At 57.4% G+C, this 27,897-nt stretch overlaps 1 protein-coding gene across 12 annotated transcripts; it reads left to right on the forward strand.

Annotated features, from left to right (window-relative positions):
• The first annotated feature begins 381 nt into the window (after positions 1–381).
• GRK6 (G protein-coupled receptor kinase 6) lies at positions 382–27,843 on the forward strand. 12 transcript variants are annotated; one of them, XM_082381013.1, is made up of 17 exons: positions 382–619; positions 4,311–4,406; positions 5,345–5,457; positions 5,576–5,653; positions 6,012–6,112; positions 6,448–6,540; positions 6,646–6,709; positions 6,843–6,976; positions 7,211–7,459; positions 8,260–8,297; positions 8,389–8,478; positions 9,480–9,688; positions 9,779–9,916; positions 13,829–13,966; positions 14,049–14,183; positions 18,529–18,749; positions 27,708–27,843. In XM_082381013.1, the coding sequence occupies exons 1-16, from the start codon at positions 568–570 to the stop codon at positions 18,700–18,702; spliced, it is 1,902 nt and encodes a 633-aa protein (XP_082237139.1). In that variant the 5' UTR covers positions 382–567; the 3' UTR covers positions 18,703–18,749; positions 27,708–27,843. The 12 variants fall into 12 exon arrangements, 10 of the variants coding, with proteins under 10 accessions (XP_082237139.1, XP_082237135.1, XP_082237144.1 ...); XM_082381009.1 differs by lacking the exon at positions 27,708–27,843 and adding an exon at positions 24,436–24,535; XR_014241655.1 differs by lacking the exon at positions 18,529–18,749 and adding an exon at positions 14,834–15,107 and having other exon boundaries at positions 383–619; positions 27,708–27,829.
• The last annotated feature ends 54 nt before the right edge of the window (positions 27,844–27,897 follow it).

A 27,897-nucleotide genomic window follows, 5' to 3' on the forward strand; every position in this document is an offset into this window, starting at 1 on the left:
CCCACATCTAATGGCCCAATCAGAGTGCAAAGCTGAGAATGACTGACGCTTCCTTCATCCAATAAAATACCCGGGATCCGGGGCGTGACCCAGAGGACCCACCTCCTTTGTCCCAGCGGAGGGCTCGGCCCTAATTGGCAGATTGGTATCCTACGAAGGCCCAGAAATTCGAACGTAGGGGCTGAACCCCACCGCAGACCAACCAGGAAGAGGTGACGTTTTAAGTCCCGCCCCCCTGTTCCTTTGAACGAATTCCTGGCTCTGGGGGCGGGGGATGATGAAGAGGCTATCTAATGGGAAGACGGCGCGGCGAGCGCTCGCCCGGTTATTGGCCGAGTAAAGTAAACAGAGGGCGGGCCGGGGCGGGGCGTGCCGGCGCCGGGGTGGCCCCCGGGAGGGGGCGCAGAGTGCTCGGCGGGCGGCGGCGGCCGGTGAGGCCCGGGAGGCCGCGGCGCGGTCACTGCGAGCCGAGCCGAGCCGAGCCGCGCCGATCGCCATCCGGCCCCGGCTCCCTCGAGCAATCCCGGCCGGTGGCGCGGCCCGGCGGGCCCGGCGGCGCCGCAGCCCATGGAGCTCGAGAACATCGTAGCGAACACGGTGCTACTCAAGGCCCGGGAAGGTGAGACTGTTGGGTGCAGAGAACGCGGGCGCGCGGCCTCAGAGCTCGACCGGGCGCTTCAGCCGCCCCATCCCCTAGGGCAGCTCGCTCCTTGCCCCGCACCTCGCGCAGACACGAGCCCTTCCGGCCTGTGGTCCTCTTCCTCCGCACCTGCCCCCCGGGAGCTGGAGCCCAGCAAGGGGTGGGGGTCAAGCTGCCGCCCGCGCGGAGGGGGGGTGGGGTCGTGGTGAGGGGGTGAGAGAAGGAGAGAGGAAGGAAGAGGGAAGGGTGGGACCCCAGCCCTGGGAGAGCCTCTCTGAGCCCTCTCCCAGGTGAGAGGTAAGAAGATGCCCCAGGAAGGGGAAGGGGCAGCCCACACCCCACGTGCCCGGGCCCAGACTCCGGCGCCCAGCCTGGGCCGGCACAAAGTTGGTGCAGGGTAAAAGGTTTGGAAGATAAATTAACCGAGGCTCTGCCGTAGCACAGCCTATGCGAGGTGGGGAAACTGCTGGTCATATATGCTACCAGCATGACTGCCACTTGCTCGGTGCCTCAGGACACTGGGGACAGAGGTGAATGGGTCACAGTTTTTGCCCTCGGGACTAGTGGGGCATATGGGCACAGAAAAAACTGGAAGCTGAGTTTTGGAGGAAGGGAGGCATGCCAGGCTGGTAGGACTGTTAAGTGCAAGGCCTGGCAGAGGGAGCCTGTCTTGTGAACCTAGTGTTGCTGAGCTCCTCAGACATTACCAGGCACCTCCTCTATGAGGGTCCTGGGGATGCATAGGGACCAGACTTGGTCCTCATTGCCTTGTGGTCAGTCTGCCCCTCACCTGCCACTGTTCACCTCAGTAACATAATCACCGAACACCTACTCTGTGCCCTGTCGTGTCCAGGGTGCCAGGGACCAGCAGAGAAGAAGACACTTCTTTTTGGAACTCTAGGGCAGGGAGGTCAGGGCTCTTTGCTGGGCTTTCAGGCTGAAAAAGACATCTGCTTTGCCTTTCTGACCTATTTTACAGGTGGGAAACTGAGGCTTAGATCAGTGACTAGCCCTCAGGACACACAGTGAGACTGGTTGACTCACGCCTAGGACACAGGATGTCCCCAATGCAGTCTGTAGGAAACCCAGAGGAACCCCCAGCTGGCACAGCATCTGGTGCCCCCTGCCTGCCCAGTGCATGTTGACCCTGGGGAAGTGCTGCCTGGAAAGGGGCATGGCAGTCTGGGTCCTCAGTGCCCAGAGCCTTCCCTATCTCCTGTCCGTTATCGAGTCCTGGGGCTAGGCCTTCCTCCCAGCCTCTGGGGGCATCTGCCGATTCTGTTCTGCCTTGTCATCCAGCCATCCAGGGAGGAGGGGTGGGGAGAGCCTGGCCAGGCCTCCCTCCCTAGGGCTGTAGCCAGTTCAGGCCTCAGGCCTGCTGAGAACACTGCCTTGCCTGACCAGAGAGTGTGGGCACCTTCTGGGAGGCTTCCTCAGGCCATGGGTGAGGCATAGGGGGTTATGGCCAGACTGAGACCAATGCCTTCACTGGAGAATCCTTACTCCAACCTGGCTCTGTCCCTCTCACCTGGGTGGCTCTAGACAAGTCTCTTCTCTCTGAACTTCAGTAACTCTTTTTGTGGGATGGTTGAGGGTGGGACCTGAAAACTAAAGGAAATCCCAGTTGTCACTGAGTTCTGAACCCTGGTCTGTAGATTGAGTGCATTGGAATCCCTTCATGAGCTGGCTGACAGCTTGGACCCTGGGCCTTTGCCAGCTTCCCAAGTGATCTGAGGCCCTGAGTGATTTGGGATTGCATGTATTCAATTGACACCTGATACCAGGCATGTTTGGGGTGGGAGAAGAGCTTGGGTTGTGGTCCTAGGGAGCTGGGTTCGAATCCTGCCTCTGGGACCTCCAGGCTTCGTAATCTTGGACCAATTGACTCCTCATTTCAGGGCCTCGGTTTTCTCATAAAATTAGGCCAGGTCTGGCAGAATTGCTATGAGGATGAAGTGGGACAACACTGGGGGTGTGAACCCTCACTTAGTCCTCCTTCCTTTCCCAGGCCCCCAGAGGCACGGGGAGGGGACCAGGCTGGGGTGGGGAGGAGCCCCACTGACTCTGGTGGCAGTTCCAGGACAGGATATTTGCATGTGACTCTGCTGCTGCCTTGATGTGGCTGGGAGGAGGGAGAGGAGGAAGTAAGTGATGGGGGTAGCGGGCGGATGGAGGTGTGGGGGAGGAGTTCCCCTTCTGGGGAGGCCTCGCCCTGGGTTGGGAGGTGGGGGTCTGTTGCTCACTCACAGTGGAGCAATGACTGTGGGGTATGCTGGGTGCAGGCTGCAGGAGGGCTGCTAGCAGGTTTCCCAATGGGTACCCTACAACACTTCCTCTTCCAGGCAGCTTAGGTCAGGGAGCCTATTGGAGGACCCAGCCTTGCCCTCTCCCTAGACGGTGGCTCCTCCTGCACCACCTGCCTTCAGTCAGGCCAGATGGAAACAAGGCTGGGTAAACCATAGCGGAAACTGAGGCCAGGCAAGGGATAGTGGTGGCCTGAGGTTGCCATTGAGTTGTTGGAGCTGGGACCCACCTCTTGCCACAGCTCTACTGGGTACTGGACACAGACTCTCCTGGTCACCATCACAATACCTCTGGAGATGGCTCTGGACCTGAAGTACACATGGAGAAATTGAGGTTCCTAGAGAGCAAGTGATGGGCCTGAAGTGTAAAGTGGAGATTCAAACCCAGGTCTGTAAGATTCCAAGACTCAGGCTCCTTCCACCATTTTCAACCTCATGGCCCACAGGCCACATCTAGCTAGATCTCTAACATGTTTTATTTATTGGGCTGCAGTGGGTTTTTTAAAATATAGGAACCAATATTTCATGTAACAGTCCAGAGTCTCAGCTGATTTTGAAAAGTCAGAAGAGCTGGCCACACTGGGCCAGCATTTCTGCCTAGTAACAATCAAGCAGTCAGCCGTGGTTGTGCTGCAGCTGCCCCTGTTCGAAGCAGCACCCCGGGTCCAGTTCCCACACTCCTCACCACTCCCTGTTGTCTACCATCTGGCCCACATTTACTGTACCTGTCTGGCTCTGTAGGCATTTGAGCTGCTACCCTGGTCTCAGCAGCTACAGATGAGGGGTCAACTAGGTAAAATGAGGCAGGTAGCAGGACCAGGAAAGCAGGAGTAGGGATCCTGAGTGCCAACCCTCCTGCCACCACTTTGTTTGCATCTCTGATAGCTCTGATGCAGGGCCCCGTAATAGGGGCCTGGAGCCTACCTGGCGACCCAGGCTGCCCTCTGCCTCTGGCATCTCTCAGGCATGTCCCACATGTCCTGGAACATCTCCCTTCTGGGCCTTGACTTACACAGTTCCCACCACTATCGTGTCCTTCTCTTTCTTCACCTGGGAAACTCCTACCTGGTAGGAAGAAGCTGAGGCCTGCCAAAGCTACCTGGAAACCCCACTCTCCCCCAGTGGCCTGGCCTCATGCCCCTCTTGGCTCTTCCAGCCCAGAAACCCCTAGCAGGAGGGCCTAGGGGCCCATGTGTGTCCTGGAACCCAGCGAGGGCATGTTGCAGCATGCGGAAGGAAGGACCGAGGTGCCTCCCAGAGTGGACTGGGCCTAGGCTGGGCCCTGAAGGCCTCTGGACTGCACTGAGGGTGGAGGGGAGGCGCGGCAGTGGCGGGACTCGAGACCCAGCACCTGTTTGCTTCCACAGGTGGTGGCGGGAATCGCAAAGGCAAAAGCAAGAAATGGCGTCAGATGCTGCAGTTCCCTCATATCAGCCAGTGCGAAGAGCTGCGGCTCAGCCTTGGTGAGGCCTGGGTAGAGACGGGGTGTTGGGTGGAGAGGTGAGAGGGTCCCGCTGGTGCCAGGGGGGCCTCCCCCGAGACCTTGCCTCAGGGTGGAGGGGCAGGGTTGGGGGTTTTGGGGAGCAGCGAAATTGAGGCCGCACCACCAACCCAGTTTCAGTTCCTGGGCTTGGGCTGGGTGGAGGGCAGAGAGCACACAGGACAGCAGCGGGTGGTTGGAGTAGGCGTGGGGAGGAGGACGGGGTCAGATTGGGGGCGATCTGAGGGAAGCAGCGGAAGGGAGGGCCAAGCCTCGGGCGAGCAGGGCTCGCAGGATGGAGCGGAGGGTGCTTCGGGGGCTGGAGTCAGCCCTCACACTGACTGCCCGGGAAGCCCCAGGCCTGTGCTCAGCCCCACCCAGCTGGCCCTGTGGGTGCCCAGCAAAACCTTGACAAGAAGGGCCAGGCCCCCTCTGAAGGCCTGCACGTGGGCTAGGAGTACACCATGGCTGCTTCCACCGCCGGGAAGGAGGCCTAGCCTTGAGCTCGCCGGAAGCCACAGCTTCCTCCCACACTTTCGCCAGGCAGGCAGCAGGTGTGGGCCGGGCCCAAGCCGGGCCGGAACCTCACAGACCACACCCAACCCCAACTGTGACGTATGCAAGTGGTGTGAACCAGGAGACCGCGGCAGGAAGTGAGGACCCTGGCTCTGGAGCCACACTCCTGGCTGTGTGACCTTGGGCTACTTACTTATCCTCTCTGGGCCTCGGAGTCCCAAGCTATGATGGCAGTAACAGTAGTGCCACCTCAGTGCTGTGGTGAGGGTTCTAAAGGAGACAGTGGCCGCCATACTGCAGGGCTGGAAGCTGTTGTTAGGGCCCCGGTCCTGGTGGTGTGGACAGGAGTGCCCTGCCGGCGGGCTCCAGGTCCAGAAATCCAACAGCTCCCACCCCTGCCTGCAGAGCGTGACTACCACAGCCTGTGCGAGCGGCAGCCCATCGGGCGCCTGCTGTTCCGAGAGTTCTGCGCCACGAGGCCCGAGCTGACCCGCTGCATTGCCTTCCTGGACGGGGTGGTGAGTGCAGCCCAGCCCAACACCAAGGGTGGGCAGAGGTCCCGGGCCACATGTGCCCCACCTCCCCACGCCTGTTGCTGTATCCAAACCCCAAGCTTCTCTGCCTCCCACCCCGCAGGCTGAGTATGAAGTGACCCCTGATGAGAAGCGGAAGGAGTGTGGGCGGCGGCTAATGCAGAATTTTCTGAGCCACACGGTGAGTGAGCACTGATGGAGGGATGATGGCAGCGGGTAGAGCTCAGTGATGGGGAGAGGATTGACCACAGCTCAGGCAGAGAGTGCCCTGGAGCTGCTCCAGGCTCACCAGGCAGCACTGTGGGCATGGAGCCCAGGAGGGTGGGCTGGGGCTCTGGGCCCTGCAGCCTGCCAGCAGCTCTGCTTCACCCTGCCTCAAGAGGAGCAGGAGAAACCAAGTACAGCAACTGGGCAGGCTGGCGCACCACCGGCCCATAGCCACCCCAGCACAGGCCCGAGGTCTCTTGCCATCTCTGCCCTGGGAGTGGGTGGCTGGCCAAGGGAGCCCCTGCACTGACCTGTCTGTGGCTTGTCCCTAGGGTCCCGACCTCATCCCTGAGGTCCCCCGGCAACTGGTGACTCACTGTGCCCAGCGGCTGGAGGAGGGGCCCTGCAAAGACCTCTTCCAGGAGCTCACCCGGTAAGCCTCTCCCTGCCCATAGGCTGAGAATCGTGTCCTGACGAGGGGGCTTCTGTGGACCCAGAAGGCTGTGAACAGTTCAGCAGGTGGTGAGGGAGCTCAGCCTCTCACCCCAGCCTTGCGCCGGCTCTGTGACCTTGGGCAGGTTGCCTCCCCTCTCTGTAGCATCCTGGGCTTCAGCCGGGATGCATGTCTCCCACCTAGGTGGGTTAGCAAGAGGGTTGGCCGAGGATGCTGCCTTTCAGGCTGAGCATACACATAACAGGGGGCCTGGCCCATCAAGCCAAGAACTTGAGGTGTCAGGGGCTGACCAGTGGGCTGGGTCTTCTCGATAGGCTGACCCACGAGTACCTGAGTGTGGCCCCTTTTGCCGACTACCTCGACAGCATCTACTTCAACCGTTTCCTGCAGTGGAAGTGGCTGGAAAGGTGAGCTCCTTGAAGGCTGGGCCGGGCTGGGCCGGGTTGTGGGGGCTCTCACGGGCGTCAGGCCCCTGATCAGCTAGTGTTTGCTCCCCAACCCCTTGTCCACAGGCAGCCAGTGACCAAAAACACCTTCAGGCAGTACCGAGTCCTGGGCAAAGGTGGCTTTGGGGAGGTGAGTGGCCAGGCCAGAGCCCCAGCAGAGGTGGGTTAGGGTGGACCCTGACAAGCCCCTTCCCCCTTTGAGCCCCTGTACCCCCAGGAAGGGCACAGCTGGTCCCCATTTGCCCCATCTACCCTGGCTACAGGTGTGTGCCTGCCAGGTGCGGGCAACAGGCAAGATGTACGCCTGCAAGAAGCTGGAGAAGAAGCGGATCAAGAAGCGGAAAGGGGAGGCCATGGCCCTCAATGAGAAGCAGATCCTGGAGAAAGTGAACAGTAGGTTTGTAGTAAGTACAGACAGGAGACCCTTCCCTTTTCCCTGGCCACGCCTGCTCTCCCCACTCGCTGGACTAAGATCTCTTCCCTCCCACAGGCCCCCTCCAGGCACGACTGCCTCCCCTGCCCTCAGAGATGCCTGGGAAGGGTGGGTTTGGGGAATTGACACCTGGCCTAGGGAGCAGGCTGGGCCCCAGGGAGTGGTACTAAGAAGGACTTTTCGGGCGGCTGGCACCAGCCCCGCCACCAGGTGGCCCACGGCCCCTGCTTCAGGGCTCGGGCCCTCTTGGTCACAGGTGAGCTTGGCCTACGCCTATGAGACCAAGGACGCGCTGTGCCTGGTGCTGACGCTGATGAACGGAGGCGACCTCAAGTTCCACATCTACCACATGGGCCAGGCTGGCTTCCCCGAGGCTCGGGCCGTCTTCTACGCGGCGGAGATCTGCTGTGGCCTGGAGGACCTGCACCGGGAACGCATCGTGTACAGGTGCAGGGGTGTGGCCCTCCTTGCCAGGGACCGCAACTGGGCTTGGGTGGAGGCTGCAGAGAGATGTTGGTGTGCTGGGGCTGTCACTGCAGGCACAAGTCTGTCTGGGCTCTGGCTGGGGGCTCCACACTCACCCACACTAGGCAGACTTGAGAGGCTCAGAACCCAGGCTCTGGGGTCTGGTTGACCATGTGTGAATCCCGGCATTGTCACCCCTCTCTCACTCTGTGACCTTGGCCACTCAGCTCCCTGCTCACAACACCATTTTCTTTCCTGGGAAGCAAAGACTATAATTCCTGCCTCTCAGGTTGTTGTAGGGAATGAATGAGATCATGCTGTAAAGTACATAGAACTCGGTAGTGGAGAGCTCCTCTTACTACTGTTACTGGTGATGATTTCATTTGAGCCTCACAACAGCCCCATGAGGAGATGGATGAGTAGCCTCGTTTGACAGATGGAAAAGGTAGAGTCAGCCCCCAGAGTGGAGGGAGAGCGGAAGCCCCTTGACACTAGGGGTGAACAAATCTGCTGGTGACGTCTGGGAGGCTTCCCTCTGAGTGGGAACTGCCTTCCACTTGCGTAGCGAGTCCCAGGAGTCCTGGCTGCACAGATCCTTCATCTGCTCCCTCAGGTTGGGGCTGCTGCCAGGGAAGGCAGGGCTGTCAGTCCTCTGGCAACAAAAGGCTCCCACACCTTGCTGCACATCCCATCCCAGGGGGTGAGCGAGCTAGGAGGGGGTGGCCCTGTCTGGCTGCTGGGCAAACTGAGCAGCCTCTGATCCTGCCCTTCTCTCCCCACAGGGACCTAAAGCCAGAGAACATCCTACTAGATGACCACGGTGGGTGAGGGGCCACAAAGGGTGGGAGAGGCATGGGGGAGGTCTGGCCCACCTGCCTAACGGGCCTCCCTGCTTCTCCACCCACGTTCAGGTCACATACGCATCTCCGACCTGGGGCTGGCTGTGCATGTACCTGAGGGCCAGACGATCAAAGGCCGTGTGGGCACTGTGGGCTACATGGGTGAGTCTCCCTTCCCCCTGGCCCACCAGCCTCCTGGGTCCTCTCTCTGTCTTGGGCCCAGTCCCCACCACCTCTGTTGGGAAGTCTCCTGTACCTCAGGGAATAGAAAGAGTTGATGTTCTTCTTTTATAGATGAGGAGACCAGGACTCAGCCAGGGCCTCACACACTGTGAATCCACAGCGTTCACTCACTACATATTCATTGAGCTCCTCCTACTGGCTGCGCCTACAGGTGGCTACCAGTGAAAGACAAGAGCCTCATACCTGTTTCCACGGCCCCGGTCCTCCACTCCCGAGACCTGCCCATGATAGAAGTGGGAGTGCCCATCTGTGGCGGAGGCCAAGATGTGGCCCCAAATTCCCCTTGGGACCACGTGACACAGTAGACAGAGCTCCAGCTATGGGCTCCACCTCTTCCTTGTCATGTGTCCTCGGGCCAGACATTCTGCTTCTCCCAGCCTCACTTTCCCTGACTGTAAAGTGATCATCACCTACTCCCAGGGTTGCCTTGAAGATGAAAAGAGGCAGTAGAGGCAAAAATCCCTACCTGCCTGTCCTGGCAGGCAGTAGGTATCCAGCAAATGAGTTGCTGTCTTCTTTCCTCTCTTTGATATTAAATCTAGAGGTTGCAAACTGGCAGCCACACTAGGCCTAATTTGGCCTCCATCTGTGTTTAAATCAAATTGTTTTTCAAACAATTTGAATTGATCGCCAACATTTGATAACCCAGACAGCTTCATGTTAAAAATACGGATTTCTGACTTCTCTTGAAAAATCAGAAGACGTGGCCCCCTGCAGGGCCGTAGCTCCTCCGTTTGATGGGATGTGTGCTCTCCTACTCACCTCAGTCCCCACCGGGCTGCTGACGGTGCCTGCCTGGCTGGTACCAGTGGGTGTTTGAGCTGGTTACCCCACCTTGACATGCATGCTGGGCATTCCTGGGGCCCCGGGGCTCAATTCCGCCTCCTGCCCCGTCTTAACTCCTGTGCTGTCCCTCCCAGCCCCAGAGGTGGTGAAGAACGAACGGTACACATTCAGCCCGGACTGGTGGGCGCTAGGCTGCCTCCTGTACGAGATGATCGCAGGCCAGTCACCCTTCCAGCAGAGAAAAAAGAAGATCAAGCGGGAGGAGGTGGAGCAGCTGGTAAAGGAGGTGCCCGAGGAGTACCCCGAGCACTTTTCCCCGCAGGCCCGCTCACTCTGCTCCCAGGTACAGCAGGCAGCAGGAGGCCCAGCCGGCCAGGGCTGGGGCTGGGGGCGCCTCTCCCGGGGCTACCCTGACCACCCTGCCTTGCCGTAGCTCCTCTGCAAGGACCCTGCCGAGCGCCTGGGGTGTGGGGGGGCCGGTGCCCGCGAGGTGAAGGAACACCCCCTCTTCAAGAAGCTGAACTTCAAGCGGTTGGGAGCCGGCATGCTAGAACCACCCTTCAAGCCTGATGTGAGTGCCGCCCACTCCTGCCGAGGACAGGGCCAAGCCCTGGCTGGGGGGCAGGGGTGGGCGGGAAGGGTTGGGGGCTCTTGGAGGATTGGTTGGGACACCCTCATTGCAAGTGTTAGAAAACTCAAGTGGGTTAACCAACAAAACAGAATTCACTGGGCTCAGAAAAATGAAAAGCTGTGGGAGAGGCCTTGCTTGTGGCCTACCCGATCCAGGGCTCCAACAATGTTGCAGGAATTCCGTCTTCCTCTCTCTCCCCACTACTGGTCAGTGTGCAGGCTTCTCTTTCAGGCAGCTGTCCCCAGGGTGTGGCAGGCCTACATCTTAACAGCTCAGCCACCCTGGAAGACAGAGAGTGCCTCTTGCCCAATAACTTCAAAAGAAGTCCTAAAAGGAAAAAAAAAAACGCCTAAGGCTGACGCTCATTGCCTGATTGCCCAGAGGCCCCTCAGCAGCCACACCTGGATCCTATACCCACTTGAACCACTGCCAGTGGTGGGAGATCGGTTTCCCAAAGGAAAACTAAGATGCCTTGCCAGCAGGGGAAAGGGCCATTGGGCTGGCAAAACATCCGCTGCCCACTACACCTGGCAACGCTGACCTCCCGTCTGGGAGCAGGACACTCCCCTCTGCAGAGTCTCACTCATTTACTGAGCATCTCAGTGGGTCAGGCATCCTCTTGGCAGAAACATCCTCGAGTCATCAAATTCTAAGTGGCAGAAGCCCAACTCAAACTTACGCCCAACGTGGAGCTTGTTGGTTCATTTGGCCAGAAAGTCCCAGAGTAGGGCCAATGGCAGGGTTTCATACCGTGTTGTCAGGACTCCATCTCTCGGCTCTGCTGCAGCCTGTTGACTGTTCTCCCACTGAATTCAGGCTTCTCTGTATAAAGTCATAGGGAAGGTTCTGATTGGCCAATATTAGGGCATGTGCTTGCCCCCCTCTCATGTGTAAGAGAACTGGGACCTGTGATTGACAGTTCACCAGGAACACGGGGGAGGAAGGTAGGTGATGGGCAGGCCAGGTTGGTGGCTGTCAACCATGCACGTGATTGTTGACACACTCAACGAATATCTGAGTGCCCATATGTGCCAGACCTCAGAATTAATAGAGTCAACAGGACCCAGTCCTCCCTTCATATTCTAGTGGGAAGACAGCAAAATAAACCAGTAAGTGAAAAAGGAGTGGTGGAGGGGTGGTAGTATTTCTACACAGGATGGTCTCTGAGGAGCTGATGGTTAAGTAGAAGCCTAAAATATGCGAAGGACAGAGCTGTACGAGGATTTGGGGCGTGAGCATTCCAGGGAGAAGGAGCAGCCAGGCATTGAGATCCTGGTGCAGGGACCAGCCTTGAGAGGTGGAACAGCAGTGGAGGCCAGTGTGGCTGGCGTGAGCATGTGCAGGGAAGGTGGAGCAGGAATATGAGGTGGGGGTGCGGGCCATAGAGCAGGGGAGCAGGAGCGGGAGTGGGAGGCCAGCTAGCGGGCTGCTGCCTCTGCAGGACTGCATCTTGTAGGTGGGTCTCACCAGCAACCCACGGTTTTAGCCTTGCTGTGGGCAGTTGAGCTGAGAGCCTGACTTCCGGCAGCCTGCCTCAGGGCTGGCCCTGCCACTCAAGTTTACTCCTCCTTCCCTGCACATCAACCTTGAAAATCAGTGCCCTGGAATTTAACTTCTTTAGAAGCAGCAGATGAAAAATGTGCTTGATGATGATATAGTTTTTAACAGCTTTATTGAGTTCACATACCATACAACTCACTCCTTTAAAGGATGTAATTAAATGGCTTTTAGCATAGTCAGGTTGTGCGACCATCACCGCAATCAATTTTAGAACATTTTCATCACCCCTCCCCCCAAAGTACCCCATACTCATTAGCAGTCATTCCCCATTCTCCCCTCCCCTGGCCCTTGGCATCCACTAATCAACTTTTTGTGTGTGTGTGTGTCTGCGTTGTGTCTTCATTGCTGTGCGCGGGCTTTCTCTAGTTGCGGCGAGCGGGAGCTACTCTTCATGCGGGGCACGGGCTTCTCATTGCGGTGGCTTCTCTTGTTGCGGAGCACAGGCTCTAGGCATGCAGGCTTCAGTAGTTGTGGCTCGCGGGCTCTAGAGCGCAGGCTCAGTAGTTGTGGTGCATGGGCTTAGTTGCTCCACAGCGTGTGGGATCTTCCCGGAACAGAGATCGAACCCGTGTCCCCTGCACTGGCAGGCAGATTCTTAACTGCTGCACCACCAGGGAAGTCCCTACTAATCTACTTTATGTCTCTCTATATTTGCCTATTCTGGACATTTCATATTAATGGGATTGTATAATATGTGGTCCTTTGTGACTGGCTTTTTGCACTTTGCATAATGTTTTCAAGGTTCACCGATGTTGTAGCGTTTATTGGTCCTGCATTCCTTTTTTATGACTGAATAATATTCCATTGTATGAATATGCCACATTTTGTTTGTTCATCAGTTGATTGACATTAGGGTTGTTTCCACTTTGGGGCTATGATGAATAATGCTGTTTTGAGCATTCACATACAAGTTTTTGTGGGGACATATGTTTTCATTTCTCTGGGACATACACCTAGAAGTTGAATGCTGGCTCATATGGTAACGCTATGTTTAACCTTTTGGGGAACTGCCAGACTTTTCCAAAAAGCAGGTGTATGATTTTACATGATGATATTTTGACATCCTTAACAGTAGGACTTAGAAAAAAATGTAACGATGAAAAAAGAAGTGGCCTTCTGGAGTGAGGTGGGCTCCTGGCAGAGGGCTGGGGGTGCAGGGAGGTGGGAGGAATGTTCTAATCCTTTGGTTGGCTGTGAAACAGAAGGGGATGGAATATGCCATTGGACGTCCCAGGACAGAGGACCTATCAGCTCCAGGCCCCCGCATGGGGTACCCAGCTGAGATTCAGTCTGCGCTGCCCTCACCAGTTGCACGTAGACAGCTGTATACAGGTGGAGGGGGGTGCCTGTTACTGATTCCGTATGGCACTGTGGGGGCTGGTTGGCCACCGTGGGTCGGCTCTGCAGCCTTGTCAGGCAGTGAGCAGTGAGGGATAATGAGCCCCAGTTTAGAGGGGAACTTGGGCCTCAGAGAGAAGGGACTGCCATGCTCAGGAAGTGCATGGGGCATTTGTGTTTTGTTTTGTTTTGGAAGTATAGTAGATTTACAATGTTGTGTATTAGTTTCTGGTGTACAGCAAAGTGATTCAGATATATATATGTACGGGTGTATATATGTGTATATATATGTGTGTATATGTGTATATATATATATATATGTGTGTGTATATGTGTGTATTCTTTTTCAGATTCTTTTCCATTGTAGTTTATTACAAGGAATTGAATATGGTTCCCTGCGCTATACAGTAGGACCGTGATGTTTATCTATTTTATATATTGTAAAATATATCTGCTAATCCCAAACTCCTTATTTATCCTCCCCCCTTCCTCTTTGATAACCATGAGTTTGTTTTCTATGTCTGTGAGTCTGTTTCTGTTTTGTAAATAAGTTCATTTGTATCATTTTTTTAGGTTCCACATATAAGTGATGTCATGTTAAATATATTTGTCTTTTAACGACTTACTTCACTTGGTATGATAATCTCTGGGTCCATCCATGTTGCTGCAAATGGCATTATTTCATTCTTTTTTATGGCTGAGTAATATTCCACTGTACATTATTTATATACATATGCCACATCTTCTTTACCCATTCATCTGTGGATGGACACTTAGGTAGCTTCCATGTCATGGCCATTGTAAATAGTGCTGCTGTGAACACTGGGGGCACCTGCAAACCAGGAAGCTGCAAGGGTCAGGGCAAACCCAGCCCCAGCTCAGGGTTGAGCTGCCCTCCTGTCGAGGAGGGGTGTGTGTGGTGTTCCTGTCTAACCACTGCCTCTGTCCCCCCAGCCCCAGGCCATTTACTGCAAGGACGTTCTGGACATCGAACAGTTCTCCACAGTTAAGGGTGTAGAGCTGGAGGCCACTGACCAGGACTTCTACCAGAAATTTGCCACGGGCAGTGTGTCCATCCCCTGGCAGAACGAGGTGGGGGCCTGCCCAGCTGATGGGGTGGGCTCCAGAGGGGCACCCTTGGGGGCAGTACTCACAACTGCCTGTTCTGCGGCAGATGGTGGAGACCGAGTGCTTCCAGGAGCTGAATGTCTTCGGGCTGGATGGCTCGGTTCCCCCAGACCTGGACTGGAAGGGCCAGCCGCCTGCACCCCCAAAGAAGGGACTGCTGCAGAGGCTCTTCAGTCGCCAGGTAACCCCCAGCAGTGTCCTGCCTGGGTCCCCTGCCTGGCTCCAGGGGACGGTGGGTGGGAGGCAGAGCCGGTGCCTGCGTGCACGGGGAGTAGGCATCCTCCAGCCGTGTCAGCGGTGCCCAGGGTCTCTGGCCTCATTCCCGCCTGTCCCCCACCCCCGGCTGGGCTCACGGCCTCTTTTCTCTTTCCAGAGGTGAGCAGTGTGGGCTCCCCATGGGTTGGCCTTGCTGCCCGGCCTTGGGGAGCCACAGACAGCCCTTCCATGGCAGAGGCGAGATGTGGGCGAAAGAAGTCTGGTGCCCGCTCCCTACCTCCCCCTCCCCACTGCTTCCGTGCCCAGCACCTGCAAGCTGCTAGCCTTGCTTAGCCATCTGTCTCCCCATGCCCTGCCTCCACCGGCCCCAGGGGAGAGGGCCCTGGCAGAGCCTGGGATCCACCTGGTCCTCCTTACTTCAGCCTGTTGCCAGCAGCCTCTGCACTGATGTCCACACATGTCTGGCCTGAGCTGCTGCCCTGGGCCCCTCGTGGGGAGCCCCCTCCTTGGAGCACGGAGCTCCTGGTCTGCCCTGGCAGGGCCGGCCCAGGTGACAGCCCTGGTGGCTAACTGCGCCCGCTCTGCCTCTCTCCCTCCGTGTCTTCCCCGCCCTCCAGGACTGCTGTGGGAACTGCAGCGACAGTGAGGAAGAGCTTCCCGCCCGCCTCGAGCTCCCCACCCGCCTCTAGCCCCCAGCCTGAGGCCCCGCTGGGCGGTTGGCGGTAGCAGCTACTCCGAGCGCTGTTTACAGTTTTGCACAGTGGTCTTCCCCATTGTCCACTCAAGTTGTGGCCTGGGGAACACAGCCGGAGCTGTCCCCAGTGCCCTCTGCCCCTCAGCCCCTGGTCTGGCTGAGTTGGGCAAGGCCTGGACTGTCCCTGGGACAAAGGTGCGTCCCTTCAGCTCTTGTCTGTGGAGCTCGGGGCTTTCTGTATTTATGTCTTTGTACGAATGTATATAGCAACCAGAGCGTTCTTAAGACCCACCCTGGAGCCGGCACAGGGGCTGCTGCCACACTCCAGGCACCTCAGGCCCAGCTCAGATGGGCGAGGTTGGGCCAGGCCAGGCCCCTGGGCCCCCAGCACTGTGCTTGCCACCGCCGACCTCCGAGTGAGACTCGTGCCTGCCCCTGCCGCCCTGGGCTTAGGCCGCCACCTCTGGGGCCCAATACTGTCCCTTCTCAGCACTTGTCAGAGCTGGATCTGGGACCTCTGTGTCCCCTAGGCCTGTGCCAAAGTGTGACCAGAGATTGGGCTGACCCTGGGACCCCTCAGTCCACTGCCCAGGCTGTCCCAGATGGGTCTGCCTCTGCCTTCCAGCTCCCAGGTCACCTCGTCCCTTGTGCTGGGCCCTGTCCTGAAGACACCTCGTGCAGAAACACCCCAGCCCAGGCCAGGGGAAGGGTAGGGGTGGGGGTGTCCCTGGCCAACCGTCAAACATTCCAGACTCCCCTCATAACAGACACATGTGCCCAGCAATAATCCACCCCTCCCTGTGTGTGCCTGTGGGATGTGTGTGTGTCTGTGTGTGTGTGTGTGTGTGAAGGGGGCAGGCGAGGCTGTGGGCCTGCGCCCCGGGCCCCAGCCCTGGCCCTTCCCGGACTGTGATGACCATCCTGGTCCCAGTGTCAGGGTAGCGTGGGATTACAGGGTCCCAGTTTTTCCATATTTAAAGCCAAGTTTTATTACCCATTTTGTCCAATATAAGCTGCCACATGTCTCTGTGTGAATACAGTCCGAGCACAAACCTGGCCAGCTGCCCCTGCCTGCCTCTTTCTTGCCCCTGGTGGTCCAGGGGTCTTCCTGCTTCCCTGGCCGTGCTGGAAGTGGAAAGGGGTTGGAAGCGAGGATAGTGGGGGCTGCCCTTCCAGCAAGGCCCAAGGGCCCCCAGGGCCGATCTTGGGGTAGCCTCTCCAGGCAGCCAGGCTTTGGTGGCCTTTGGGCCCAGCAGCCTCCTCAACAGGTTGAGGCCTGAGAGAAGAAGCCTTGGGTCCCCACTAGGTATGGGTCTGGCTCTGGAACCACTAGGGTGTGGGCCTGTGCTGGAGAGACGGGCTCAGCTGGCAGTATCCCCTCCGAGGCCAAGGTGGCCTGGCCGCCGTTTGTGGGTTTGGAGCGGCCTGGGGAGTAAGGTGGGAGCTGCTGTTAGGACCACCTGCCCAGTCTGTCTTACCTGGACACCTGCCAGTTAGGAACACCTGCCCAGTCTGTCTTAACCTGGACACCTGCTGTGTGATTTGCCCAGGGCCAGTACACATGTGTTAGAGCCATTCCTCTGCTTTGCCTTTGAAGCAGGAAATGTGGCTGGGCAGAGACAGACACTGGTGATGCTGGAAGTTAGGCTGTGGCAGAGGTGGGTGGAGACCAGCCATGTGGCCATCAGGGAGGATTCTCTGAAGGTAGCAGTTGAGCCAGGTCTTGAAGGAGACATTCACCTGGGGGACAGAGGAAGTTGGGGAGCATTCCACCTGTGCAGAGACTTGGGAGTGGCAGCCTGTTGACCACAAGTCCGTCCCAGACTTCACAAATCTGTTCCTGGTCTGTAGCATCCCAGTGGCCCCAGCCCCCCAGGGATGCTCTGTAACCACCATAAGTGTTTGTTCCTTGCCTCTGGGCTGGGTACCCAGTGCCACAGAGGCCACATGAGCTTTGCAGTTGGATAGCTCTGGGTTCAAGTGCCAGCCTGGCCACTTGCCGAGCTGCCTTTGCATAGGCCCTTCCCTTGTCTGGAACCCTGGGTGTGATACCCATCGCCTCACCGGGCATCTATGAGAATCCAATTAAGTAGCCAGTCACCCCCTTGAGCCCCTGGGTCACTGGCAGGACTCTTGTCTGTTGGGGGTATGTGGGTGCTGGGGGTCAGGCTGATGGCTATCTTAAGGACAAGTCAAGGTTCCAAGTACCAACTTCGAAGGGGCCTCTGGTGGCGGCCTAGCTCTTGGTATGTGGAGAGCGCACCGCTGCTTCTATTGACTTGAGGGAAATGGGGTAGGGAGAGGGCCTTGCCTAGGTCTTCCAGCTGGTGAGCGGCCATTGCAGGGTGGAGAGGAAGCCAGCTGAAGATGAAGACGCTGGAGGTGAGAGGTTGGGGCCTGAGGTGCTCCGGGCTCTGTTGTGGGCGGTGGGGAGAGATAGGTATTAGTGTGCAGAGGCCACAGCCCAGCTCTGGGCAGGTGTGCGAGGGTAAATGAGTGCCAGGTATCCGGGTGGGTCCAGACCTCCCACCAGACTCCCCTTAGGCTAGGTAGGAACTTCTTGGCTAGGGTTCAACCCACCTTAAAGTTCTTACCACAGTGGATGCTTGGCAGAGAACACTCCCAGAATTCACTTCTTAACAAGCCTTGCCCAAGTTCACCTCCTCCCCATCCAGCCCTATGGTAAGAGCTGGGGGACCCAGATGGAGATGAGGCCCCTGCCAGCTTCGAGCTCTGTCTGGTAGGCAAGCAGATGTGGGGACAGTGGGACCCAGTGTGATCAGCACTGTAGCAGAGATGATGCTGGGACTGGGGGCCAACACCAAACAGGGGAGGCCCCTTGCCACAAAGGTGTCAAGTTGGTACCCTCCAGGATACAGAATCAGATGTTCCCAGGGGAGGAGACAGATGGTCTAGAGCCTCTAGTGGCTTAGGATGGCTGAACATGGGGTAGTGGCTGGAGCGGAGGTCAGTGAGACTCTGCCATCCTGGGCTTTGAAAGCTGTGTTAGGATGCGGGGTCTCATCTGGAAGGTGGGGCAGTCCTGAAGGGTTTTTTAGGTGGTTGTGTCAGGGTGTCTGCCTAGCATGTACAAAAGCACCGCATGTTTCCTTTGGGCAGACTCCCCTCAGTCCTTTTGGTTTATATGAGACTGGGCTTGCACCCCCTGCATACACGTATACCTAGAGCATGTGACCCAGGTTGGGCTGTTAGGAATCTTTGGTTGCAAGTGACAGAGCTGTCCTATAGCTAACTTAGAAAGTGTTAAAGGGATATGGAGGGGCTTCCCTGGTTGCGCAGTGGTTGAGAATCCGCCTGCCAATGCAGGAGACACGGATTCGAGCCCTGGTCTGGGAAGATCCCACATGCCGCGGAGCAACTGAGCCTGTGCTCTAGAGCCTGCAAGCTACAACTACTGAGCCCGCGTGCCACAATTACTGAAGCCCGTGAGCCTAGAGCCCATGCTCCGCAGCAAGAGAAGCCACCGCAATGAGAAGCTCATGCACCACAATGAAGAGTAGCCCCCACTCACCGCAACTAGAGAAAAGCCCACGCGCAGCAACGAAGACCCAATGCAGCCAAAAATTAACTAATTAATTAATTTTTTTAAAAAAAGGATATGGAGGAGCTGAGATGGGAAGAACCAGAACTGAGGCAGCTCATCAAGGCACAACCTCCAGAAGCAAAAATGCTACAGCCATGTTTATGTCTCTGCACCACTGAGCTCCAGATCCAAGGAATCCAAATGACCAGGCTGGGAACCTGCCCACTGTACATCGGGGGCAACTAATGGGGTGAAATGAGTCCCCCAATGAAATCAGGGTGCTCAAAGAAAAGGTAACGGATACTGGGTGTCTGAACACATATCCCTTCCCCCATACCTGGATTGGATCACCTATGGGCACTTGGCCAAAATGAATCCAAAAAGAGCCTAGGGGGTTGCTAGAACTCTTGGGGAAGAATTGGGGTTCTCAGTTCCTCTGGGGATGGGTGGCTTGTGCCTAGAGCTGTGGGGTCATCCTCACCACCATTTGGGGGCACATTTGCCTGAAAATAATGCAAACAGAAGAGAACTGAGTGGAGAGAACAGATAAATGCCTCATTCCATTGCTGGAACACAATTGTGATCACAGCTAAAATCTACCCCTGGACTTCCCAGTTACATGAGACAAATGCCTTTGAGCTCAAGCCTATTTGTTTTGAGGTTCTGTCACTTGGAACCCAAAATGTCCCAGCCAACATGATGGTGGAGGATGTTTTTGGAAGACCACCCTAAGCATGGTGGAGAATTTGGACTGGAAACAAAGAACCCAATTAAGAGGCTGATGGACAGTCAGGTTCAGACTCAGCCTAGGTAGCGGGGCCCTCACTAGAGCTCACCTCTGTTCCCTGGGGATGAGCAGGGTCCATGAAAGCCAGGGCTATGGATCCAGCACTAGGTTTTTCCCTGTGCTACTTCTTACTGGACATGTGGTAGTGTGTGCTGGGAACACAGTGGGAAGGGCCGTGAGTTGGGAGTGGGCTATGTATTTGTGAGTTGGAGCCACATTGGGGTGCCTGCCTGCTCCAGCCCCTGCCTACTGCGTGTGTGCGGTGCCTGTCAGGATGTGGCCAGGGCCTGGACATGTGTGCGTTCTCCGGGTTGAGGTAGGTAGGTAGGTAGGTAGGTGTGTGTGTGTGTGTGTTCGTTCTCCATCTCAGCTCCTTAGCTGAGCATCCTGTGTGCTCGGCCGACGACGGTGTGCACCGGGTCTGCTAGCGTCTGCCGGGTCCGGACAGCCTGTTGCCAGGAGCTGTGCGGCGTGGCGTGGGCATCCCCTGTGCAGGGTGAACCCGGCGCCCTGCCTGCCGAGTCTCGGTGCGGCAGGTGGGTGCCGGGTCCTCAGCCTTTCGCTCCCGGGACAGCATCCTCGGCGGCGAGTGACTGGGGGTGGGGGCCCTCTGCCGGCGGCCGCGCGCGCGCACGCCGGCCTCGGTACGCGCCGTGTACGCGCCCGTGCGCGCGCCCCGCGGCTCCAGCCCAGCTCTCGGAGCCGCCTTCGCTGCCACGGTCCGCTCCCTGGGGCCGCCGCCGCCTCCCCTGGGTCGCGGGCTCTGTCCGCGGGGCCCGTGCCGCTCGCCCCGAGCCAGGAGGACGAGCTCGAGGAGGATGCCTGGGCCCGTGAGTACCGCGGCGGCGGGCCGGTCGGGTCCGGAGCGCGGGCGGAAGATGGTCCCGGGGCTGAGCCCCTCCCCGCGGGCGGCTCCGCGCCCTGGCCCCGGGTCGCCGCCCCGGACCCCCGCCCCGACCAGCCCCTCCCCCAGCCCACACCGGAGGAAGGGAGGGAGGGAGAGAGAGGGAAGGCGCCAGTGAGCCAAGAAGCGGGAGCAGGGCGCAAGCCGCCGCCGGTTCGCTTGGAAACGGTTGCCACAGCAACCGGGTTGCGCTCCCCGGCAACGCGGCTGCAGGGCGGCGACCCCCCATCCCCGCCCCCACGAGGGGCCGAAGCCCCGGGGGACTCTCCCTCTCGCGGTGGGGGGAACTCCGACCCTCTGGCCCGTCTGGGTGTGCCTGCCTCCACAGCCGTCGAGGGTGGGGGTGGGGGGAGAGCGGCCCCGTGGGCAGGAGCTGGCTCCCACGTGGCTGCAGTCGTCGCAGCAGGGCTCCTGGGGTGGCAGCAAACGTGGGGGCGGGCCAGCCCCTGGGCCAGCCACAGGAGGAGGAGGCATGGGTCCGGGGTCTGTGCCCGTCACCCCAAACCCAAACCCCCCACCACCACCCCCCGCCAGCGAAATGGCCTGACCCGAGTTGGGTGCCCCAAAGGCGATGGTCCCTACCAGGGGAGAGGAAAGACTCTCGCATCCCTCCTCCTCACGGCCAGAGCATGTGCCAGACCGTGGCTTGGGCCCGCAGTGGGTCTCTGCTCCTCTTCTCAAGCCATCATTCTCCGGGAAGGGGTGGAAGGAGCGTGGGCAGTAGCAGAGGAAAGGACACTGCTGACCCAGGGAAGCTGAAGCCCAGGCCAAATAGGAGCACCCGGCCCCCTGTCTGGATCACAAGTGTCCCTTTCTTGTCTGAGCACAAAGCCCAGACTGTGCTGGGTGGCATGCAGGTTGGCCGGCAGGCAGGCCAGCGCCACATGGAGATGTCCTGTCTTCCAGGGGAGCTCCTCTGAGAGGAGAATGACCGCTGAGTCAGAGGAAATGACCTCTGGCTCCCCTCCCAACCTCCCCTCAGTGGATAGCGTGCTGGGGGAGAGAAATGGCCCTCCTGCCAGCTCTCCCGGGCCTGACTCAGCAGATGCCAGCCCCAACCGCAGGCCTTGGACCCAACATCCCAGTGACCACAACCACCCTTGGGTTTCCTTTCCCATCCAGGGAGGTCTCCTGGGTACCAGAGGTGACCATTACCTGGTCATTTGAGGCCTTGGCATAGATGCCCTTAGATGGGTGGTATCCTAAGTCAGGCCTGAGTCTCCCACAGGCAGGAGTGCCTTTGGAATTACTCACAGGCTCCTTTCATTCTGTTCCTGCTCTGTGTGAGACCTGTGTTGAGCACTCTGCATCCATGATCTCCTAGTCCTTACAACATTGTGCAAGGTAAGTTTATTATCCCCATTTTAGAGATGATGACTCCAAGGCTCAGGGAGGTAAAGTGACTTGCCCAAGGTTGCACAACTAATAAGTGGTGGAGCTAGGTTTCCAGTGCAGGTTTCTCTGCTGGCATGGCCCCTCTCTGCTATGGTATTGCTACATACTATCTCTTGTGAGCCAGGCAGAAAAGAACTGTAGAGCCTTCTAGAGGAGCATTCTTAACCTTCTTCTGCATTCCTCCGGTGAGGAAATTCCTTTTGGCCTATGTCTTTTAGGCCTTGGTACACCTTTCCTTCTTCCAGCAAAATCAGCCAGATTCTTGCCCCCAGATGCTCTGTAGGACCGTGCTATGGCTGGGTTGCCTCCTTTCCTCCCTCCTTCCATTTTCTCTCTCTGAGGGAAGCTGAGCAGTGAGGGCTACCTCAGTCCCCTGGGAACCCCCAAGGCCCTATTCCTTGGTTTGTGGGCTCTGTGGCCTGGTCAGCTTGCAGCCCTGGCTGTAGCAGAAGGAATTTAGCAATGATGGGCCCATGCACTGCTGGCCCCTATGGGTGCTCAGTCTAGCTCAGGGGTTAGAAACCCAAATGCCTCCAAGGCCCAGGTGGATTAGGGCACTAATCAGCTGCAGTCTATGTCACCATCTGAGAATGTGGACTTGGTATGACGAGGTTGTCCAGTTTTCAAGTTGACCCAGAAATTTATGTAAAATCTCCTGGTTTTTAAATGTTGGCAACTAATCATATTTTTAAAAAATGATTATGGGCCAACAAAACATGTCCATGAACTGTGTCCAGCCTGAGAGTCACAAGGCTGAGATCTCTAGTCCATGGGAAAGTGATGGCAGTTTTTGCTAGACCATCTCCAGGCTTGTGTAGATGTAGTGCCATGGGCCAGTTTCCACATTTGAGCCTCTTGAGGCTGCAAGGTGCTGGCATTTGGTTTGTCAAGCGCAGCTGTATATGCTGGTGTATTTTCACATCCCCCATCAGTTCTGCTCCTACCTTGGCACTGCCAGGCAGGCCTCATCGTCTCTATCATACAGGTGAAGAAACTTCAGCTCAGGCATGGGAATAGCCGGGATGGGATTACACAGTCCGGGCAGGGCATAAGCAGGATTTGAACCCAGGGATCCCTGCTCAGTGCTCTACGTGTTCACCAGGCTGCCCCTCAAAAGAGGGTACAATCACCTCCGCTCCACCCCCCCACCCCCGAGGTGTGGCCAACTCCCTTGGAGGGGCAGATCTGAGTACGATAGACATCAACCCACTAGGGCCCCAATCTCTGTTGTCCTGTTTGCAGTTTCGCAAGCCCTGGGTTCCTGGCATTGTGCCGAGGTTGGATCACAGAGATGCTGCCTGAAGGTGAGGGTGTCAAGTCAGTACCTTGGCCTCGCTGGAAATGAGGTTATGGCCAGCTCCACACCTGGCCGACTGTGGCAGCTGGGACAGTTGCCATCATCTCTCTCTGGCTTCAGTTCATTTGTCTTGGTGTGGGAGGAGTGTAAAAATGTCACCAGTGCCTCCCTAAAATGGCCTTCCTGCCAGGACAGTGGGCTTTACAGTCCCCTGGATTTCATAAGCCCGCAGGCGATGTGGGCCTGAACTGGCCCCAGCTCCCTGCCTGTAGAGTGGGGATGGCAGCAACTCCCTCCTCGCTGAGGTAATGAATCTAGAGAGGTTAGCAGGGGGCTTGGCACGTGCAGGGCATGCAGGACAGGTGACTGGTCACCTTTCCTACCCCACCCTCATTCCACATACCATACTCTCCTCCTTCTCTCCTCTGTCCCCTGGCCTGAATGCCTGTTCCTTCACTTGACCAGCAACTCTGGTGTCACATCCAGGGCTTCCCCTTGTGACCCAGAGCCCCTGTTGCCTGGGATTCCTTCTTTCCACTCCAGAGCCCCTGGTACACATCTCCACGTAGACTTTTCCTTTTATTCACATAGACGTATGCATCCTCAGCTTGCTTATAAACCTCCCTGTGAAGGCTGAGAGCTGCTTTCTCAGTGACATTTTGGTGAAAGGCCAACATTTCCCAGGAATGAACTAGATGCAGACCTAGCTCTTGAGGTATTCCTTGTCAGACAGCTAAAAGACCAAACAGGTAACTGGACACCTCCAGTTACTCCTTCAACAAGTGGTTTTTGAGCCACCGTATGCCAGATGATCAAGGCAGATGCAGCCCTCGTGTTGGACACAGGCCACTACAGAACACTGTGATTGATATCGTTGGTCTTCTCATCCAGCCCTGCAGGGTGAGGTAGCTGGAGGCTGACATGTCCAGGGAGGTAACAGGTGAGGCCAACAGGTGAGGCTGAGGAGCACGCGCTGGGGCGAGAGCAGCGAGGCTGTGTAGCAGCTGGGTTCAGGGGCGGGCCAGGGGGAAATGGACAGTGTGGAGAGTGGCAGGCCAGGCAGAAGCACAGCATGGAAGTAGACAGAGTGGTGGCAAGCACGGTAATGGGGGCCCAGGTGAGAGATGACAGTGACCTGACCCAGCCAGCTGCAGTGGGGGGACAAAAGGAAGTGGACAGATGAAGACACACTACACTGAGGGTTAAAAACAACAGGATTTGGCAGATGGTGTAAACGGTGGGCCCTTTGCTGAGATAAAAGACCCAGCAGCAGATCTTTGGGGTCTAAGGTTAGGGTGCCGGGGTTCTCCATACAGAGGAGTAATGTGGGAGGTGCCCACAGCAGTGCACCAGGCCCTAGAGTAAGAGATCTGTGTGACCTTGGGGGTCATTTAATCTCTCTGAGCCAAGTGTTCTCATCTGTCAAATGGGCAGAATGCTCACCTAGTTTATAGGGTGACTGAGAGAACTCTCTGTGGCGTCCAGCCCGGGGGCACACACCTCTGCACCCCCAGCTCCGAAACTGTGGACAGCAGTGCTCATGTTTGTTGGGCATCTCCAAGCCCTTTGTATGGATTAGCTCACTCTTCTCCACAGCCACTGATGAGGAAACTGAGACAACATGTCACCCCCCAGCTCTCACTCCCATCCCCTGCTGTGCTCCCAGTGAGTGTGTGGCCTAAGAAAACCCTACAAAGTGATATACTCACAAACTCCACAAATAAACCAAGATGGAATCCTGAAAAATGTCCAAATAACCCGCAAAAAGGTAAGAAAAGAGAATAAGGAAACAAACAGAAAACAAATCATGAAACGGCAGACTTAAGGATGAGTCTGGCCAAAGGCTCCGCTCCCAGTACACAGTTGGAGTTGGTATTTACTAGGGACCAGGCATGTGTCTGAAGGGGATGGGGAAGGTGAGTGGCTGTGAGCAAGAGGCAGGGTCTGAGTTTGAAGGGTGCCCCAGACCCGGACAGGAGCATGCACAGATGTGAAGGGATAAAGGAACAGCCCTTTGGAAAGGCTTTGAGAAGCTTGGCTTGGTCAGGAAGAGCACTTGGAAAAGCCTGAATTAATTCCTTGACATTTATATATTGGGCAACTACGGTGGATTAGATGAGATGTTACTGAGCAACTCCTGTGGACCAGACACAGGGCAGGAGGGAGGTTCAGGCAGGATTCCTGCCCTCTGGGCCTGTTGGAGCACCAGGGTGAAGCAGCAGCCCAGGAGGCACTGTCCCACCCCACCCCCCCACCGCCAAACTGGGCATTGGAGCCAGTGTGGGGTCAGAGGGCCAGCTCAGCTGTGAGACCTTAGGCAGACTTCCTCTCTCAGACCCACAGTGGCCAAGTCTGCAAAATTCAGCAATAGTTCCTGCCTCTCAGCTGGAGTTTAGCTAAATTAGAAATAAAAATACCCACCAAGGCCTGTCTACTGTGTGTCAGGCCTTGTTCTAGGCCCCTTCCACACAGAATCTTATGTGATCTTCAACACCGCCTTCTCACTGGGGGTCATGCCCATTTGATAGATGAGACAGGCTGAGAGGCGACAGTGGCACCCAGTGGGTCTTGGGTGTGGCCTGTCCCAGTCCTCCTAATGCCCAGTGAGCTGAGCTGGACCCCTCAGGGCACAGTCCCTGTCCTTTGTTCCTTGTTAACCCTAGAGCTGCCATTCCATCTCTCCTTCACCCTGTAGCCTTTCCCACTCTTGAGCTGAGGGCTGGTTGCCAGAAGCATCAAGTTTTGGTGGGAAGGAGTAGGAAGGCGCGTTCTGGCTACAGGCTGGCCAGCCTGGCCAGTGTCCCCACGACTGCCAAATCTCCTGTACTGAGTGCTCACGTGCATTTATTTACATCTCACTCATCACTTAGGGGAAAGTGTTTCAACACAGACTTTGGATTCACACTCAGGCTAAATCCTAGCTCTTCCCCTTATTAGCTGTGTGACCCAGGGCAAGTCACTTCCTTCTCTAAGCCTGTCTCATCCATCAGATGGACACGACCCCCAGTGAGAAGGTGGTGTTGAAGATTGCATTAGATTACTCTGCATGAAAGGGGCCTAGAATGAGGCTTCACACAGTAGACAATCCTTGGCAGGTATTTTTATTTCTAATTCAGCTAAACTCCATCACCTCCAGCCCCAGAAGTGCTTTCCTGACCCAGAGCTGTTCCTACTTTGCAGGCCAAGGAGCCCCCTAGTTAGGGCCAGCTTCCTCAGAGCACTCCTGAAAATTCCTGTGGGCTCAGGAAAAGGAGAATAACAGATTTAATTAACTCCCAGTGACTGGCAGCATCGTGTTTTTATCTGGGCTGCGTCGCCATGGCAGCCTCATGGTGGGGTTGTCGAGGGGGCGGGTGGAGCTATTGTTCCTGCCATTGTCTGTTCTGGAACACAGGCCCAGGAGAAAGGGACTGGCACGGGCACCAATGGCACATGGCACAAAGCAGTCACGGAGTCAGAAAGGAGCCATCTGGGGGAGAAGTGTGGGGTGGCCCATGTGGCCTGGCTTCCCCCCAGTTTGCTCTCAGACCAGTCTAAGTCAACTTAACGTGGGGTCCCCAGCTTGGGGCTCAGGCCCACTGTGGCCCCCAGAGCTGAATGCCTGTGTGCCTTGGTTGGGCATGCTGAGGATGGGGGGTCCATGGGGCTCCTGGAAGAGACCCACAAAGTAGCTCAAGCAGCAGCACTCTCCCACCCCAGGCTAGGGTTTTGTGGCCAGGCTTGGGTTCAAATTATGGAACCGTCAACTGCCATCCACACAGCTAATTGTGTAAAATCTGTAAAACAGGAATAATTTGTTACCCCAAAGGGTTGTATGTGAAAGACCCTGGGTATAAGGCAGTCAGGAAGGGGTCATTCCTGTTCTGAGGGGGTGGTGAACAGTCGCCTGTCCCTCCTCAGTCAGGGCTCCCTCCTACATACCTCTTAGGATGCAAGGTTCCCCTCTCAACCCTGGCTGTGGAGAGGAGATGGAACTAGAGGTGCCCATCTGGAGTGATGTGGAACCAGGTGGTACCGATTACTTGAGCTAGTTTTCCTACCCTCTGCAGAGAGGGAAAGGAATTGGGGGAAGAGACATGGCGGCCTGGAGCTAGAAGGGCAGGGCCAAGTGGGGCTGCGCATGGGTAGGAGGCTGAGGACGCGGAGACGGAGCTGGGATTCAGCGAGCGGAGGCGCCTAGAGTAAAGGAAAAGAGGGAACGACCCACGCTCGGCGGCGCGTTGGGCTCAGACAAAGACAGGCTGGTAGCACGCAGTAGCCGCGGGAACCACCCGCCCGATCCCTCCCTACAAGAGCTGAGACAACCAGGAAGCCGCGGTGCGGTCCGGAATGTTCCACGCTTTGTACATCCAGGGCTGGGAGCGGATACAAGGTCTAGGGCGCCAGGGGCTGCCAGGTGTGTATGCATAGGGCTGAACCTGGGCACCGGCGGGCTGCTTGTGGGGCCTAGGATGTGGACCACCTTTTCTCCGCCGCAAAACAACCGCGCCATGGCTCCCCTTCAGCGCCCTGGGAGTCTGCCTATGGGCCTCTCAAGCCCTTTCGGAGCTGGGGTACCCTGCACCCCGGGGATGCGGATGGTAAATCTCCCGTTCTCACTGAGGCCGAACCTGGCCTTCACGCGCCCCCTGCTGGCCTGCCTGGAGTCACCTCGGCTGGGAGGCGGCGGCGGCCGGGTCTCAGATACGGGAAAGCCCTACGGGGGAAACCTCGGAGCGTGACGTCATCCCGGTGACGTCACCGGGCCCCGCGGAGTGCGGAGGTTCCGCAGAGGAGGCTTCCCCGGGATTGCGCAGGGCACCGGCGCGGGCAGGGAAGTCGTCCGGGGCTACAGCGCGCCTTCACTGCGCCCTGTGTCTGTCCCACAGGTCCCGCGCGGCCCCGGGTGAGGCCCGCCAGCGTGCCTGCCGGCGCCATGGGAAGGAGCGGGCGCCGCTGCTGCTGCCTCCTGCCTGCGCGCGCACGACTTGAACCCAGCTGCGGGCAGCCCCCGGCCGCGAGTCCCCGAGTGACGCTGGCGGCATCTGGGAGCTTGGCGCGGGCCCGGGGCCACGTCGA

Source organism: Balaenoptera borealis (genome assembly GCF_965194805.1).
Source record: "Balaenoptera borealis genome assembly, chromosome: 2".
NCBI classification, from domain to species: Eukaryota; Metazoa; Chordata; class Mammalia; order Artiodactyla; family Balaenopteridae; genus Balaenoptera; species Balaenoptera borealis.